This window comes from Aotus nancymaae, unplaced genomic scaffold (genome assembly GCF_030222135.1).
Source record: "Aotus nancymaae isolate 86718 unplaced genomic scaffold, 86718_ANA_hifiasm-v0.15.2.pri h1tg000089l, whole genome shotgun sequence".
NCBI classification, from domain to species: domain Eukaryota; kingdom Metazoa; phylum Chordata; class Mammalia; order Primates; family Aotidae; genus Aotus; species Aotus nancymaae.
Genome location: NW_026988504.1, coordinates 6,361,575 through 6,379,038, shown reverse-complemented (window position 1 = coordinate 6,379,038; position 17,464 = coordinate 6,361,575). Strand labels below are relative to the sequence as shown.

General features: G+C 43.6%; 1 protein-coding gene across 5 annotated transcripts in view; it reads left to right on the top strand.

Annotated features, from left to right (window-relative positions):
- The window catches only part of MFSD11 (major facilitator superfamily domain containing 11), a 40,416-nt gene extending 25,828 nt beyond the window's left edge, over window positions 1-14,588 (top strand). For all 5 annotated transcript variants that reach the window (XM_064369672.1, XM_064369671.1, XM_064369670.1 and 2 more), the window contains 5 exons: window positions 911-976; window positions 3,307-3,432; window positions 6,121-6,295; window positions 8,447-8,582; window positions 9,931-14,588. In XM_064369672.1, the coding sequence (XP_064225742.1) occupies window positions 911-976; window positions 3,307-3,432; window positions 6,121-6,295; window positions 8,447-8,582; window positions 9,931-10,095 (668 nt within the window). In that variant the 3' untranslated portion in view covers window positions 10,096-14,588. The remainder of the gene's footprint in view (window positions 1-910; window positions 977-3,306; window positions 3,433-6,120; window positions 6,296-8,446; window positions 8,583-9,930) is intronic.
- Window positions 14,589-17,464: the final 2,876 nt, after the last annotated feature.

Here is a 17,464-nt window from a genome sequence, read left to right as displayed (position 1 = left end):
TAAAATGAACATGGTTTGTTTGCTAGTGGAATTTTTTGAAATTAAAAGTATTGTTTTAAACTTTGCATTGGTCATATATTTTTTTCCTGGAAATACTTAAAAATGATTGGTAAAAATGCCTTATTATATTTTTTCTTGGTATATTTCCGTGAAATTAGAGAAAAAAAGCATCCTTTCTTACATATGGAGAGATTTAGGACAGTGTTTGTGACTTATGTAAGTTTTGTGGCCAGCAGATAAATCACAATTAAAATCTGGATCCACTGTTAGTTTTGCATAATCGAATAGTGGTCCTTAAGTTATGGTTGCAGACCAGTCAGTTAAATTAAATGTGGAGTTTTTAGAAATGCATTATCCATTGCAGATTTCAACTAAATTAACAGTGTAAAAAGAAACTTTAAAATGACTAGAAACAAATATGCACAACTCAAGTTTCAGTCCTCAGAGCTACAGAGCCAGAATCTTGGGAAGTGACGCCCAGCTCCTGTATGACCAAAAAGCTGCCCTGTGGTTCTGATCTTGAGTCCAGTCTTAAAGCTGCTCCATTATAATTCTTTAGGGAAGTCAGAGCTTTGCTGATGTTTGACTCCCTGAAGAGCCTAACGTTTAATCATGCCCTTTGAAGTACTTTGTTGTTTTGTTTGATTCTAATTTTTTTCCTCCTATTTACGTTTTTGTCACAAGAGCTGGAAAATGTGCTGAGGAAAATGTGACCATAGAATATATTTAAGCACTTGAAATAAGCATTTTATTTATAGGGCAAATTTAGTTCATGCCTTAAGCATTTTAATCTGAAACTTCTATTCCAAAGTGTTCCTTTACTGGCATTATTGGCAAGGGGTGTTTTGGTTGAAGGAATGTTTTATTAACTAAAATCTAGTTAAGTCCTCTTATATTTTTTTCTTTACAGAAAAGTCTTTTAAGTTGTGTGTCACCAAGGAGATGCTCCTTCTTAGTATCACAACTGCTTATACAGGTAATGGAATTACTGTTCTTGTTTCCTCTTGCTGCATAATGACAATAAGGGGTTGAAAACAATAGCCACGTTATTATTTCTCACGATTCTGTGCATTGACTGGGCTCAGTGGATGGTTCTTCTGATGGAATCACTTGGGGTCTCTTGTGGCTGCTGTTAGAGGGTGGCTGGGGCTAGAACTTCCAAGATAGTTTAGATAGTTTTCTTCATGTGCCACCTTCGCTGGGGTCAGATGAAAGGCTGAGTATGTCTCTCTTCCTTCAGAGCTTCTCTTCATCTGCACGACCCCCTCCATAAGATCTCCTTGTGACCCAGCAGGATAGCCACACATCTTAGTTAATGGGCTGATGGCTCCAAAAAAGGCAACGGGAAAGACTACCAGACTTGAGTCCAGTAAAAAAGCTCAGGCTTCAGTCCAGCTCAGCATCACTTCTGCTGCATTCTGTTGGTGACGGCAAATCACAGGGTCGCCCCAAATTCAATGTGGAAGGATTCTGCACAAGGTTCAGAAAAACCACAACACATGGCTCATTGGGATCAGTGGTTTTAGGGCAACACAGAGCACTGTAGAAAATAACCATGAAGAGATCTGTAACTTTAATGGTTCACGTCTGTAATCCCAGCACTTTGGGAGGCTGAGGTGGGTGAATTGCTTGAGCCCAAGAGTTCAAGACCAGCCGGGCAACATGGCAAAACCCCGTCTCTACTAAAAATACATAAAATTAGCTGAGTGTGGTGGTGCATGCCTGTAGCCCCGGCCATTTGGGAGGCTAAGGTGGGAGGGTCATCTGAGCTCAGGAAGTCAAGGTTGGAATAAGCTGAGATAGCATAGCACCACTGCACTCCAGCCTAGGCAACGGGAGTGAGACCTTTGTCTCAAAAAAAAAAAAAAAAGAAAGAAATCATTTCTAATGAAATAGAAGCACATCATAATGTGGTATAACATGTAGAGTACCCTTAGGTCATGAGGAAATTTGTTTTCTTTTAAAAAGTGCTGCAATTTGCTAATTAGTCTTTTGCCTTCATGTGCCCTACATAGGTATAACATATTTTTAGGTGAAATAGAATAAACATTAAACATCTTTAAAATTCACAGTTAAGGTTTTGTAGCATTAGGAAATCAAGGTCCGCTACTGATTCACTTTAATTTTTTAATCTTAGGAATTTTCTTTACCTAGAAAAAGGTGTTTAATTAAAACGTGGTGGGGCTTTTAAGCCATGTTGGATAGTATGTATTGGCTTTCCATTACAATAAGAACATAATCCAACAGGGGCTGGTCACAGTGGTGCACGCCTGTAATTCCAGGACTTTGGGAGACCAAGGTAGGCAGATAACCTGAGGTCAGGAGTTGGAGACCAGCCTGGCCAACATAGCAAAACCCCATCTCTACTAAAAATACAAAAATTAGCCAGGTGTGGTGGACCACGCCTGTAATCCCAGCTACTTGGGAGGCTGAGGCAGAGAGAATTGCTTGAACCCGGGAGATGGAGGTTGCAGTGAGCCGAGATCGTGCCACTGCACTCCAGCCTGGATGACATAGCGGGACTCCCTCTCAAAAAAAAAAAAAAAAAAAAAAAATGGAATATTCCCATTTCCTTGGAAAGCTACTAAGAAGCTAATGAGCATGTTAGTCTTCACTCTTATAAAGTTATGTTAATTATCACCTCTGCCCATCTCTGCCTGCATGGAGAGTGACAGGTTTTAGCATAAGGATATCTGTTCATTTGTGTTGTATACTTTTATCTGAAATATATGGCAGATGCTGTCTTGTGGTATCTTAAATTTAGCTGCTATAACAAATTTCCATAGACTGTGTGGCTCAAACAATATACACGTATTTCTCATGGTTCTGGAGGCTGGGAAGTCCAAGTGCAAGATGTCACCATGTGCAGCTTCTGGTGTGGGCTGTTCCTGGTTGTAGACAGCTGCCTTCTTGCAGTGTCCTCCCATGGCAGAGAGTGGACGGGAAGCAAGCTCTCTGATGTCTCTTTTTATATGGGCACTAATCACATTGTGAGGGTTCCACCGTCGTGACCTAATTGCTTCCCGAAGGTCCCATCTCCAAATACCATCATGTTTTGGGGAATTTGAGTTTCAACGTGAATTTAGGGGGACACAAACATTTAATCCATAACATGAAGCTAATTCCATTTCATCAGTTACATCACACCAAATTATGCTCTGCTTAGGGATTAATATTTCAGTCTCTATGAGTTGTTTTATGTGTTTTACTACTCAAGCATTCTTTTGTCAGATACTACTAGATGGGAAGATAAAAGTGAATGTATAAATTACATCTGTTTTTTTGTTGTTTTTTTTTTAACTAAAGGTCTGGAGTTAACTTTCTTTTCTGGTGTATATGGAACCTGTATTGGTGCTATAAATAAATTTGGAGCAGAAGAGAAAAGCCTTATTGGACTTTCTGGCATTTTCATCGGCATTGGAGAAATTTTAGGTTGGTTTTAAAAAAAGCATTTGCATTAAAAATACCAGTTCATTATAGTTAAAACAGAAATTTTAAGTGTACTTCACCACTTTATCCTTGAATTTCTGGGGTTTTTTTGTTTTTTTGTTTGTTTGTTTTGTTTATTGTTTTTTTGAGATGGAGTCTTGCTCTGTTGCCCAGGCTGGAGTGCAGTGGCTTGATTTCTGCTCACTGCAACCTCCACTTCCTGGATTCAAGTGATTGTCCTGCCTCAGCCTTTCAAGTAGCTGAGACTACAGGCGCGTACCACCATGCCCAACTAGTATTTTGTATTTTTAGTAGAGACAGGGTTTCACCATGTTAGCCAGGATGGTCTCAATCTCCTGACCTTATAATCTGCCCACCTCGGCCTCCCAAAGTGCTGGGATTATAGGCATGAGCCACTGAGCCTGGCCTAATTTGATTTTTCTACTTATTTGTACCCAAACACGTATGTTTTTATTTTTGTATTATTACTATTCTAATATAACTAAATTATAAAACATTTGCAAAATAATTCACAGATGGAAACCCTGCATAAGAAAACATGGTGTCTCCCTACTTTTCCTCTTAAAATACTTAGAATGTCTTGAAATTCCTGACTCTCTTTCTCTGATTCCCTGACACCAACTGGGTGTCCAACAGCTCAGTCCTGTTCTAGCACTTAGCTATCAGGAGTTAGTGTCAGATTCCACAAGTTTAAGGGTTCAGTCCTACAGACAGTCGTGGGTCCATAGGCCTCTCAGGTACTTCTCTTTGACTTGGGTACAAATTTGGAGATTCCCACAGCCCCTTCCACCTTCAGGTTTGATAATTTGCTAGAACAACTCACAGAACTCAGGAAAGTGCTGTCCTGACTATTAGAGTTTATTATAGAGGATACAGATGAGCGGTCAAATGAAGAGGTACAACAGGTGGAGTCTGAAAGGGTCCCTAAGTGCAGGAGCCGCTGTCTCCATGGATTTGGGGTTTACCACTCCAGAAGCTCCCCAAACCCTGTTTAGGGGGTTTTATGGAGATCTGTTACGTAGGCATGATTGATTAAATCATTGGCCACATGGCTGGGCACAGTGGCTCATTCACTTTGGGAGGCTGAGGTGGGAGGATCATTTGAGCCCAGGAGTTCGAGACCAGCCTGGACAACATAGGGAGACCCTGTCTCTAACAACAACAACAAAAAGCAATCATTGGCCATTGGTGATTGATTTAATCTCCAGCCTCCCCTCCCTGAAGTGAGAGTGAAAGGGGCCTGGAAGTTCCAGCCCTCAAGGCTGGGATTACAGGTATGAGCCATTACACCCGGCCCACTTTTTAAAAATAGATATACAATTTATTTTCTCTTTTGAAAAATAGAGACAGGGTCGTGTTATGTTGCTGAGGCTGGTTTGGAGCTCCTGGCCTAGGTTCTCCCACCCTGGCCTCCCAAAGTGCTGGGATTCCAGGCATGAGAAACTGTACCCAGCCATCCTTCACTTGTTGATGTATAGGTGTGCTTGTTGTTGATGTATAGGTTTGCTTGTATAGATTTCTGGGGTAGAAATCACTTAAAAAGTGTAAAGGTCAGCCAGGTGCAGTGGCTCATGCCTGTAATCCCAGCACTTTGGGAGGCCAAGGCCAGTGGATCACCAGGTCAAGAGATAGAGACCATCCTGGCCAACATGGCGAAACCCCATCTCTACTAAAAATACAAAAAATCGCTGGGGGTGGTGGCACATGCCTCTAGTCCCAGCTACTCAGGAGGCTGAGGCAGGAGAATTGCTTAAACCCGGGAGGCGGAGGTTGCAGTGAGCTGAGATTGAGCCATTATACTCCATCCTGGCGACAGAGCAAAACTCTGTCTCAAAAAACAAAAATTGTAAAGGTCATGCCCCATGGTGTTCTTCCTTTCAGTTACAAAGTTCTTTCCTTCCTGCTGTTAAGGATTCGCCTCTCAACTCTTGAGACATTCTGAGCTGTTCTGACTGCTGAGCCTTCCTAGGCCTCTCTAACTCCTCTTCAGAGCTCACACATAATTCTCAAAATCCATAATGACTGCCTTTTGGTGTGGTATCTTGGCTTGTTAGGCTACGATTACAACAAAAACTTGGTAGTACGGCCAGGTGCGGTGGCTCACGCCTGTAATCCCAGCACTTTGGGAGGCTGAGGCGGGTGGATCATGAGGTCAAGAGATCGAGACCATCCTGGTCAACATGGTGAAACCCCGTCTCTACTACAAATACAAAAAATTAGCTGGGCATGGTGGCGCGTGCCTGTAATCCCAGTACTCAGGAGGCTGAGGCAGGAGAATTGCCTGAACCCAGGAGGCGGAGGTTGCGGTGAGCCGAGATCGCGCCGTTGCACTCCAGCCTGGGTAACGAGCGAAACTCCGTCTCAAAAAAAAAAAAACTTGGTAGTAATGATAAGTTATGTTTTTATTTTATTTCCATTACAAGCTACGGTCAAAGGGGATAGCTTGGGGGATACAGTAAGTCACAGAGAAGAAATGCAAGAATGTTCCTGGATAGAAATGCAAGTAGTTTTAATCCCTTACTTTTTGTTATAATAATTGATGTTTGGTCATCATTGTCATTGTCTGCAAGTGCTGAGGTGTTGGATTTTTTGAAGAAATTTGACAAGTGAGAATGTTGATTCCTTAATGCTTCGGCAAGTTAGTGACGTTTCTGCTATCTTGACTCATAGGTGGAAGCCTCTTTGGCCTGCTGAGCAAGAACAATCGTTTTGGTAGAAATCCAGTTGTCCTGCTGGGCATCCTGGTGCACTTTATAGCTTTTTATCTAATATTTCTCAACATGCCTGGAGATGCCCCCATTGCTCCCGTTGAAGGAACTGACAGCAGTGCGTACATCAAATCCAGGTATGGTGGCTGTCATTTCTCTAGTCACTTGAGGATGGGTAGGAGGTAACGGATGGCTAGATATTGAAAGTGGAACAGTTAATCCTCTTCAGAAGTCTCTCTAAGGTCATCTGTCAAGTGTTAATGGAGTCAGACTGAGTTAAATAGGAATCCTTAGAGAATCCTAAGTTATTTTTGTAATAGTTGGTTTTAACCTTTTCCCCCAGTAAATCTTTTTCTTGATCCTTGAAGGAGCACATAAGATCTGATTTGAATTTTTTATCTTTGCTTCTTCTTTTTATTCTTTTTTTTTTGAGACGGAGTTTTGCAATTGTGGCCAAGGCTGGTGTGCAATGGCGCAATCTCAGCTCACTGCAACCTCCGCCTCCTAGGTTCAAGCGATTCTCCTGCCTCAGCCACCCAGGTAGCTGGGATTACAGGCATGTGCCACCATGCCTGGCTAATTTTTTGTATTTTTAGTAGAGACAGGGTTTTACCGTGTTGGCTGGGATGGTCTCCATCTCTTGACCTTGTGATCCACCCGCCTCGGCCTGCCAAAGTGCTGGGATTATAGGCGTCAGCCACTATGCCTGGCCAATGTTTGCTTCTTGAGCAGCGAAATGGCCAGACTTTAGGGCCTGGAGGAAGAACAAAGAGGAGCAATGGAGAACCCGGCAGCTGGTGAGGCTGTTCAGTCCTTCCAGAGCCGTTTATATCACGTTTCAGATACTGGTTTAGTGCACTCAACTCTCAAGTTCATTATAAATGCAGACATTTATGTCCAGCTCCACAAATCCAAGGGTACACACTGAGTGTATCTCATCTGAAAACCTGAAATCCAAAATGCTCCAAAATCGGAAACGTTTTGAGGGCCACCATGATGCTCAAAGGGAAGTGCTTCTTAGAACAGTTCAGGGCCAGGCACGGTGGCTCACGCCTGTAATCCCAGCACTTTGGGAGGCCGAGGCGGGTGGATCACGAGGTCAAGAGATTGAGACCATCCTGGTCAACATGGTGAAACCTCGTCTCTACTAAAAATACAAAAAATTAGCTGGGCATGGTGGTGTGTGCCTATAATCCCAGCTACTCGGGAGGCTGAGGCAGGAGAATTGCCTGAACCCAGGAGGCGGAGGTTGCGGTGAGCCGAGATCGCGCCATTGCACTCCAGCCTGGGTAACAAGAGCAAAACTCCGTCTCAAAAAAAAAAAAAAAAAAAAAAAGAACAGTTCAGATGACAGATTTTCAGATTAGGAACTCCTAACTGCTCAGTGTAATGCAGAGATTCGAAAATCTGAAAAGAAAATTGGAAACACTTCTAATTCCAAGCATTTTGGATAAGGGATACTCAGCCTGTGTTTTCTTCACAAATGGTTAAGAGGCCAGAGTTTGTTAGAGAATGTAAAGGTGTGTGCATTTGAGCACAGATTCTTACTTTGTAAATTCTAGTCTTTATTTTTTATTTTTATTTATTTATTTATTTTGAGACAGAGTCTCACTCTGTCTCCCAGGCTAGAGTGTAAGTGACACAATCTCTGCTCAGTGCAACCTCCGCCTCCCGGGTTCAAGCAATTCTTGTGCCTCAGTCTCCTGAATAGCTGGGATTACAGGTGTGCGCCACCACACCCAGCTAATTTTTGTATTTTTAGTAGAGATGGAGTTTTGCCATGTTGGCCAGGCTGGTCTCAAACTCCTGGCCTCAAGTGATTCGCCCACCTTGGCCTACCGAAGTGCTGGGATTACAGGCGTGAGCCACTGTGCCAGCTTTGTCTTACTTAGTTATTATTTATTTATTTATTTCAGGAGTTTTGCTCTGTTGCCTAGGCTGGAGTGCAGTGGCATAGTCTTGGCTCACTGCAACCTCTGCCTCCCAGGTTCAACTGATTCTCCTTCCTCAGCCTCCCAAGTAGCTGGGATTACAGGTGCCTGCTACCACACCTGTCTAATTTTTGTATTTTTAGTAGAGATGGGGTTTTGCTGTGTTGACCAGGCTGGTCTCGAACTTCTGGCCTCAAGTGATCCACCCACCTCGGCCTCCCAAAGTGCTGGGATTACAGACGTGATTGGACTGGAAAAGGGGCAGCCTGGGGCTGGGAAAGGAGATCCAGAGTTCTGTCTTGGCTGTGTCAGCTCTAGCAATATTACACATACTAAATTAATTTTTATTTTCTTCAGCAAAGAAGTTGCCATTCTCTGCAGTTTTCTGTTGGGCCTTGGAGACAGCTGCTTTAATACCCAGCTGCTTAGTATCTTGGGCTTTCTGTATTCTGAAGATAGTGCCCCAGCATTTGCCATCTTCAAGTTTGTTCAGGTAACCTGTTCAGATTGTGTTTGATGTAGGGTTCTTTCCTTTGTGTAGTACCTTTTTTTCCTTGGTTACTCGTATTGTGGCTTTACTTTTTATTTATTTTATTTATTTTTTTATAAGAGTGTCGCTCTATCACTCAGGCTGGAGTGCAGTGGCGTAATCTTGGCTTGCAGTCTCTGCCTCCCGGGTTCAAGCAATTCTCCTGCCTTAGCCTCCTGAGTAGCTGAGATTACAGGCACACACCACCACCCGCGGCTAATTTTTGTGGTTTTTTTTTTTTTTTTTAGCAGAGACAGAGTTTCACCATATTGGCCAGGCTGGTCTTGAATTCCTAACCTCAGGTGATCCACCTGCCTTGGCCTCCCAAAGTGCTAGGATTATAGGCATGAGTCACTGCACCTGGCCGTTTTTTTTTTTTTTTTTTTTAAGACTAAGTCTCACTCTAGCCCAGGCTAGAGTGCAGTGGCACAGTGCTCACTGCAACCTATGCCTCTTGGGTTCAAGTGATTCTCATGCCTCAGACTCCTGAGTAGCTGGGATTACAGGCTTATGCTACCATGTTCAGCTAAGTTTTTATATTTTTAGTAGAGATGAGGTTTTTTGCCATGTTGGTCAGGCTGGTCTCAAACTACTGGCCTCAAGCAATCCACTCGCTTTGGCCCCACAAAGTGCAGGGATTATAGACATGAGCCACTGTGCCCAGCTATATTTTGTTTCTTATTTTATTTTATTTTTTTGTTTCTTCTTTTTTTTTTTTTTCTGTCTTGTATTGTGTTTTTTAAATGAAAGTTGGGGACATCCTTTAAAAGGATTTGCGAATAGAATTAGGAGGCAATAAGCAGTAACATTTTCTGTATAGGAGACTTTACATTCTGGTCTCTATGGCTCTGATTAGCGATTTCTTTCCTTAGATACCAGAATTCTATTCATTCATCATATAGACAAGTGTATTTCTTACTCTTTACATTCTTGTTACTCCAGTTTCCCACAAAATGCTATTTTTGTTTCATTTCATTTTATTTTGTAGACATGGGGGCTTGCTATGTTGTACAGGCTGGTCTTGAACTCCTGGGCTCAAGCATTTATCCCACTTTGGCCTCCCAAAGTGTTGGAGGCATGAGCCACCATACCTAGCGAAATGCCATTTTAAATAGCAGGGATTGTAGCAGGAGTTGATGGTGCATGTTTGTGAGTCAGTGACTGAGGAAGTCATACCCAGATGCAGAGGGAATAGAGAGCACTGCCAGTTCCAGCTGTCCTTGGGGCCGGATAGTAGTGGGGTTAGGGGCTAATTGTGGAGCCGTGCAGCCCCCACGGTGTGCCCATTGTGATTTGTTTTGTTTGTTCTTAGTCTATTTGCGCAGCCGTGGCATTTTTCTACAGCAACTACCTTCTCCTTCACTGGCAACTCCTGGTCATGGTGATATTTGGGTTTTTTGGAACAATTTCATTCTTCACTGTGGAATGGGAAGCTGCTGCCTTTGTAGCCCGAGGCTCAGACTACCGAAGTATCTGATCAGGTGTCCATGAGGGGACACGTGTGACCTCAGAAACACAGTTGGACACAGAGCTTGGTAGAAGAAGTCTCCTTTGAGCTGCACACTATATTGGATGATGTTCGGTATGGAAAATCAAGGAATTAAGACTGTTAAATCAGCCAGAGTTGGTGTTCAAGTTTACATACATGCGTTATTTAAAATAAGTGGAATAAGGAAAAGCTGTTCTGTCAACTGTAATTGTTCAGAGATGTTGTTTTTCATTTATCTATCTCAATCCTATAATCATGTTATAGAATGTAAATGTTTTCTTCTCCTTCCTGCTCTTGTTGAAAGATCCTGCCTTGATTCAGAATACTAGGCCATATGTCATATAAATATTTTTTCTAGATATGGAGTATGTTTTGCTACATAATAATGGGAAGCATATGTCACTCCCATATGTGTTGGGGAATGATATTTAATTAAATAGCAAACCTGGGTGTGGTGGTGCCCGCCTATATTCCCAGCTGCTGAGGAGGCTAGACAGAAGGATCACCTCAGCCCAGGAGTTTGAGTCTGCAGTGAGCTATGATCATACCACTGCACTCCAGCCTGGGCAACAGAGTGAGACCCTGTCTTGAATATAATAATAGGCCAGGTGCAATGGCTCATGCCTGTAATCCCAGCACTTTGGGAGGCCAAGGCAGGTGGATCACCTGAGGTCAGGAGTTTGAGACCAGCCTGGCCAACATGGTCAAACCCTGTCTCTACTAAAAATAAAACAGTTTGCTGGGTGTGGTGGTGAATGCCTGTAATCCCAGCTAGTCAGGAAGCTGAGGGAGGAGAATTGCTTGAACCTATGAGGCAGAGGTTGCATTGAGTCAAGATTGGCCATTGCACTCTAGCCTGGTTGACAAGAGCAAAACTCCATCTCAAAAAATAAATATAAAATAATAATGATAATTTTAAAAAATAATGAAAAATAAATAGCAAGATGCTGAAATGAAATCTTAACTTTGAAAAGACGTCTTCCTCTATAAATGTTTTGTTTGATAAGTTTTCTTAACCTTGTAGCTCATAGCAAGGAGTGGCTAATTAAGTATTATGAAATAAGGTAAAAATTGTCTTGTCTTTTTTTTTTAACTTATTTTTATTTATTTATTTTTTTGAATGGAATCTCACTCTGTTGCCCAGGCTGGAGTGCAGTGACGCAATCTCAGCTTACTGCAACCTCTGCCTCCCGGGTTCAAGCAATTCTCATGCCTCAGCTTTCCAACTAGCTAGGACTATAGGCATGTGCCTCCACGCCTGGCTAATTTTTGTATATTTCACCATGTTGGCCAGGCTGGTCTGGAACTCCTGACTTCAGGTGATCCACCCGCCTCAGCCTCCCAAAGTGTTGGGATTGCAGGGGTGAGCCACCATGTCCAGTCCTTTAAGTCTTAAGAATAGGAATCTAACATCTGCAACAACAAAAACATTGAAAAAGACAAACACATTTACTGGGGGAGGACTTTTGCTAGCAATTTTCCTGGAAGATGCAATGCGAAAACACCCAAACAAACCTGTGGTGAGATCTAAGCTGCATCATCAGGCCGGCATCACATCATCATTTATGTGTCTTCTTCCAGCAGTGCCGGTTCATCATCCTGGGTGCCGGAATGGAACATCACTATTTGGAGAGATGTTGAAGTGGAAGTGTTAGCTTTCCTCCATAAGAGTTCACTTAAAAAAATTTTTAAATTGAAATCAAATCCAGAAACCATAAAAATGTCCCATTTTAAAGTGTACATTCACAAGGTTGTATAACCATCACTATGATCTAACTCCAGGACATTTTTATCACCCCAAAAAGCAAGTCCCTGCCTGTCAGCGTCATTCTTTCTCATCTGACATGGCAACCACTAATCTACTTTCTCTATAGATTTGCCTATTCTGAACATTTAGTGGAAATGAGAGTGCTCACTTTTTTTTTTTTTTTTTTTTTTTTAATTTTTAGTAGATACAAGGGTCTCCCTATCAAGTGCTGGGATTACAGATGTGAGTCACGGTGCCTGGCTGAGAGCTCACTTTTAAATGCGATATTAAACTGTACAGTGAATCTTTTTTGGCAAAGTAAATTCAGCCAAGAATACAAATAATATTTTGTTTTACATTATTTGTTTTAAAACTTCCTAGAGTTTAAACCCCCAAACAAACCTGTAGTGAGATCTGAGGCCTTATAATTGATCTGCAAATCTGAAGAATACAATAGAGGGAGATTCTCAGATATTTGATGGCAAGTGCAGGCAGTCAGAGAACTTGTATTTATAACTGGCCAGAATCCTTAGAGAAATTTCACTGGTGTGGAGCACTAAACTCTCCTCTTCTAGGGTTTGTTTTTTTGTTTTTGGAGACAGAGTCTCACTCTGTTACTGCCCAGGCTGGACTGCAGTGGTACAACCTCAGCTCACTGCAACCTCCGCCTCCCAGGTTCAAGTGATTCTTCTGCCTCAGCCTCCAGAGTAGCTGGGATTACAGGTGCTGGCCACCACGCTAGGCTAATTTTTGTATTTTTAGTAGAAACAGAGTTTCACCATTTCAGAGGATATATGGACAGAAAAAGAAAGAAAAAGAAACAGGGTTTCACCATGTTGGCCAGGCTGGTCTTGAACTCCTGACCTCAAGTCGTCCACCTGCCTCAGCCTCCCAAAGTACTGGGATTACAGGCGTGAGCCACTGCGCCTGTCTGTCCCAGGTTTCGAAGTTCTGGTTTTCCTTTTTGAAGTTGAGATAACCTCCATTGGCTTAGTTGATCCTATATAAATGATTTACAAATACCCTTTCAGACTTAGCAGAAATGATTTATTATCTCTTTAAGCACATTATTTGCTAAGATGTATTAGTTTTCTAATGTGTCAATAAATTACCCCAAAACAGCCACTTAAAATAACACACATCTATTTCATCAGAGTTTCTGTGGCTTGGGAATCTGGGCATGGCTGAGCTGAGTCCTGGGTGCAGCGTCTCTCCAGGCTGCAGTCAGGTGTGTTCCAGGCCTTGCTGGGGGAGCGCCTGCTTCTTTACTCACTCATGTAGTTGTTGCAGGAGTTGGTTCCTCACAGGCTGTTGGGCTAAGGATCTTGGTTTCTTATGGCTGTTGGCTAAAGACCGCTTTCTGCCCTTCGTCATGCGGAGCAGTCCTCAGGGCAGCCCACAGAATGGCAGCCGTCTCCATCAAAGGACGCAAGCAAGGACAGCCGGAGAGAGTGAGAGCAAGACAGAAGCCGCAGCCTCTCATAACTTCATCACTCTGCACTCTGTCTGTTAGGTGCCAGTAACTAGTTGCAGCCTCCCCTCAGGGGAGGGGATTGGTGGGGAGCATCTTACAAGGCTACCCACCTTGTCCAACCTGTCATACCAAGACTTACATTGAAGATGACAACTGGGTCCTATATTCCCAAGCCCCACATCCTCCAGGCCCTCGCTCTGTTTGCTCATAATGGATCTGTACAACTCTGCTGGCAGCAGGAGGTGAAGCAGCCTCTGTTAATGACATTGAGAATTTTCCTGAGGAAGCCATGGCATCTCGTCACCACTAGGATTCCTGGTGATTATTGTCAAAAGGGAAATGAAATGGAGTGAAGTGCAGTATGGCAGAAACCCAACTTTTCCTAGGCTGTCTCCCACTTGCTATGTGCTATAGTATTCATTTTTAGTTTTATACTCGCTTTTTTGTTAGAGACAGGGTCTCTCTCTGTTGCCCAGGCTGGTTTGCAGTGGCATAATCATGGCTCACTGCAGCTTCAACCTCTTAGGTTCAAGCAATACTCCTGCCTCAGCCTCCCAAGTAGCTAGTAATTTTTTTTATTTTTTGTAAAGACAATGTCTTACTATCTTGCCCAGGCTGGCCTTGAACTCCTGGGCTCCAGTGACCCTCCTGCCTCGGCCTCCCAGAGTGCTGGGATTACAGGGATGAGGTCCTATGCTTTTTTTTTTCTCCCCCATGGGAAGTTTGTTTTGCTTTTATTCAGTTCTTGTGTCTATACATAGACTTGATCTTGGTCAGCTCTTTAGAGGACTGGATACCATTAAGGTCATCTCTTAAATTCTTGGCATTAGTTGAGTTAAAGATGAAATGGGGGCCAGTCTTGGTGGCTCGTATCTGTAATCACAGCACTTTGGGAGGGTGAGGTGGGAGGATCACAAGGTCAAGAGTTTGAGACCAGCCTGACCAACATGGTGAAACCTCATCTTTACTAAGAATACAAAAATTAGCCAGGTGTGGTAGTGGGCACCTGTAATCCCAGCTATGCAGTAGGCTGAAGCAGGAGAATTGCTTGAATCCGGGAGGCAGAGGTTGCTGTGAGCCAAGGTCACACCACTGCATGCCAGCCTGGGTGACAGAGCAAGACTCCGTCTTGGGGAGAAAGAAAAATAAAGATGAAATGTGACAATGAAATAGAGTTTAATTTTTATGCTTGTCTTATATATGCTGTTGAAGGTTGTCCTGATACTTCCAGCTCAGTAAATGCCTTAGCTGAGCCTCCCATGGGCGTGTGCTTGTGTGTGTGGATGTCCTGCTCTTTTATTGCAAGTTTCATATTGTCTGTATTTAGATTTGGTTTAGACCTTGAGCAACGTTTATTGAACCACAGGTGTTTTGCTCTGTGAGTATGAAAGCATTCCTCCCTCCCCTCCCGAGTTTTCCCATACTCCAACTTGAAAGCCTTCAAACCTGGGCTTTGGCTGCCCACACGGAGGGTTTCTTTCCTCTAGAAGTTTTTGTTGGCTGATTTGGTTGGTTGTTGACTTACAGTAAGTTCCTTGGGAGGTTGTGTTTTTTTTTCCTTTTATTTTTCTCGAGATGGAATTTGGCTCTTGTTGCCCAGGCTGGAGTGCAATGGTGTGGTTTCGGCTCACAGCAACCTCCACCTACCGATTACAAGTGATTCTCCTGCCTCAGCCTCCTGAATAATCGCAGCACTTTGGGAGGCCGAGGCGGGCGGATTATGAGGTCAAGAGATTGAGACCATCCTGGCCAGTACGATGAAACCCCATCTCTACTAAAAATACAAAAATTAGCTGGGTGTGGTGGCAAATGCCTGTAGTCTCAGCTACTTGGGAGGCTGAGGCAGGAGAATCGCTTGAACCCAGGAGGCAGAGGTTGCAGTGAGCTGAGATTGCACCACTGCACTCTAGCCTGATGACAGAGCAAGACTCCGTCTCAAAAAAAGAAATAGAATGGATAAACAAAATGTGGTTTCTCCTGTGCAATAACATTCAGCCTTAAAAGAGAGTTATCCTCAGGCCAGATGTAGTGGCTCACACCTATAATTCCAGCACTTTGGGAGGCTGAGGCGGCAGGATCACTTGAGGTCAGGAGTTTGACACCAGCCTGGCTGGCCAACATGGTGAAACCCTGTCTCTACTGAAAATACAAAAATTAGTTGGGTGTGGTGGCATGTGCCTGTAATCCCAGCTAGTTGGGAGGCTGAGGCAGGAGAACTGCTGGAACCCAGGAGGTGGAGGTTACATTGAGCAGAGATCACACCACGGAACACTAGCCTGGGTGACAGAGCAAGACTGTCTCAAAAAAAAAAAAAAAAAAGAGTTATTCTCAACAAACTAAAAATAGAATTACATATGATCCAGCAGTTTCACTTCTGGGCATACACACAAAACAGTTGAAAGGGTCTCAGAGATACTTAACTCACCCACATTCACGGCAGCATTATTCACAATCACCTAGCAGTGGGAAAAAACTGAACGTTCATCAGTGGATGAAACAAAATGTATGTCCGTACAGTGGAGTATTATTCAGCCTTGAAAGGAAGGAAATTCTGACACAGGCTACAACATAGATGGACCTTGAGGACATTATGGTGCTAAGTGAGATAAGACAGTCACACAAAGACAAAACTGTTTGATTTCATTTATATGAGGTACTTAGAGTAGACAAATTCATGGAGTCAGAACATAGAATGGTGGGCTGGTGGGGATAGAAGAGTGGGGAGGTAGTGTTTATTTATTTTTTGGTTTTGAGACAGGGTCTTGCTCTGTCACCCAGGCTGGAGTGCAGTGGCACAAACATAGCTCACTGCGACCCCCAACTCCCGGCCTCAAGCAATCCTCCCACCTCGCCTCCCAAGTAGCTTGGGACCACAGGCACATGTCACCACATCCAGCTACATTTTTTTGTATTTTTTGTAAAGACAGCATTTCACCACATTGCCAGGCTGCTCTTGAACTCCTAGGCTCACGCAGTCCACCCACCTCAACCCTGCAAAGTGCTGGGAATACAGACATGAGCCAGTGTGCCTGGCCTAGTGTTTAATGAGTACAAAGTTTCTGTTGTGCAAGATACGTTCTGGAGATGGATGGTGGTGACGGTCACACAGCATTATAGTGTATTTAATACCACTGAAGTGTACACTTAAACGTGGTCAAGATGATACATTTTATGAGTAGTTTTTCACAATTAATGGCTGGGCATTAGCGGCTCATGCCTATAATCCCAGCACTTTAGGAGGCCAAGGCGGGCAGATCACCTGAGGTCAGGAGTTTGAAACCAGCCTGGCAACGTGGTAAAAACCCATCTCCTAAAAATACAAAGATTATCTGGGCGTGGTGGCGTGTGTCTGTAATCCTGCTACTTGGGAGGCTGAGGCACAAGAACCCAGAACTTCTTGAACACAGAAGGCAGAGCTGAGATCAAGCCACTGCACTCCAGCCTAGGCAACAGAGCAAGACTCTGTTTAAAAAAAAAAAAAAAAAAAAAAAAAAGAGGTGGTCCTTGGGTACCTGAGACACAAGCGCTCATAGAGCCCTTCCCAGTTTTGTTTTGTTTTTTTGAGATGGAGTGTCCCTCTGTTGCCCAGGCTGGAAGGCAGTGACACTATCTCAGTTCACTGCAACCTCTGCCTCCCAGGTTTAAGCGATTCTCCTGCCTCAGCCTCCTAAGTAGCTGGGATTATAGACGTGCACCACCATGCCGGGGACTTTTTGGTTTTTAGTAGAGATGGGGTTTTGCCATGTTGGCCAACCTGGTCTTGAACTGACCTCAAGTGATCTGCCTGCCTAGGCCTCCCAAAGTTCTAGGATTACAGGTGTGAGCCACTGCACCTGGCTGAGGACCACCTCTTAACTTGGGGATTCACTGGGACTCAGCACATGTTGAACTCGCAGTGACATAGTAAGAATGCACAGCCAGATCATAAAGAAAAGGACTCGGGCAGAGTCTGCAGGAATCCAGGCACAGGCTTCCTTATGCCCTCTCCAACCCCTGAGGAGTCACACAGAACACGCTCTTCCCCCAGCAACAAAGATGCAGCACCACATGTGTATGCCATGTTTCTGCCCAGGAAAGCCCACTAGAGACCCAGCACCAAAGGGTTTTACTGAAGTCCGGGCACATAGGCAGCCTCT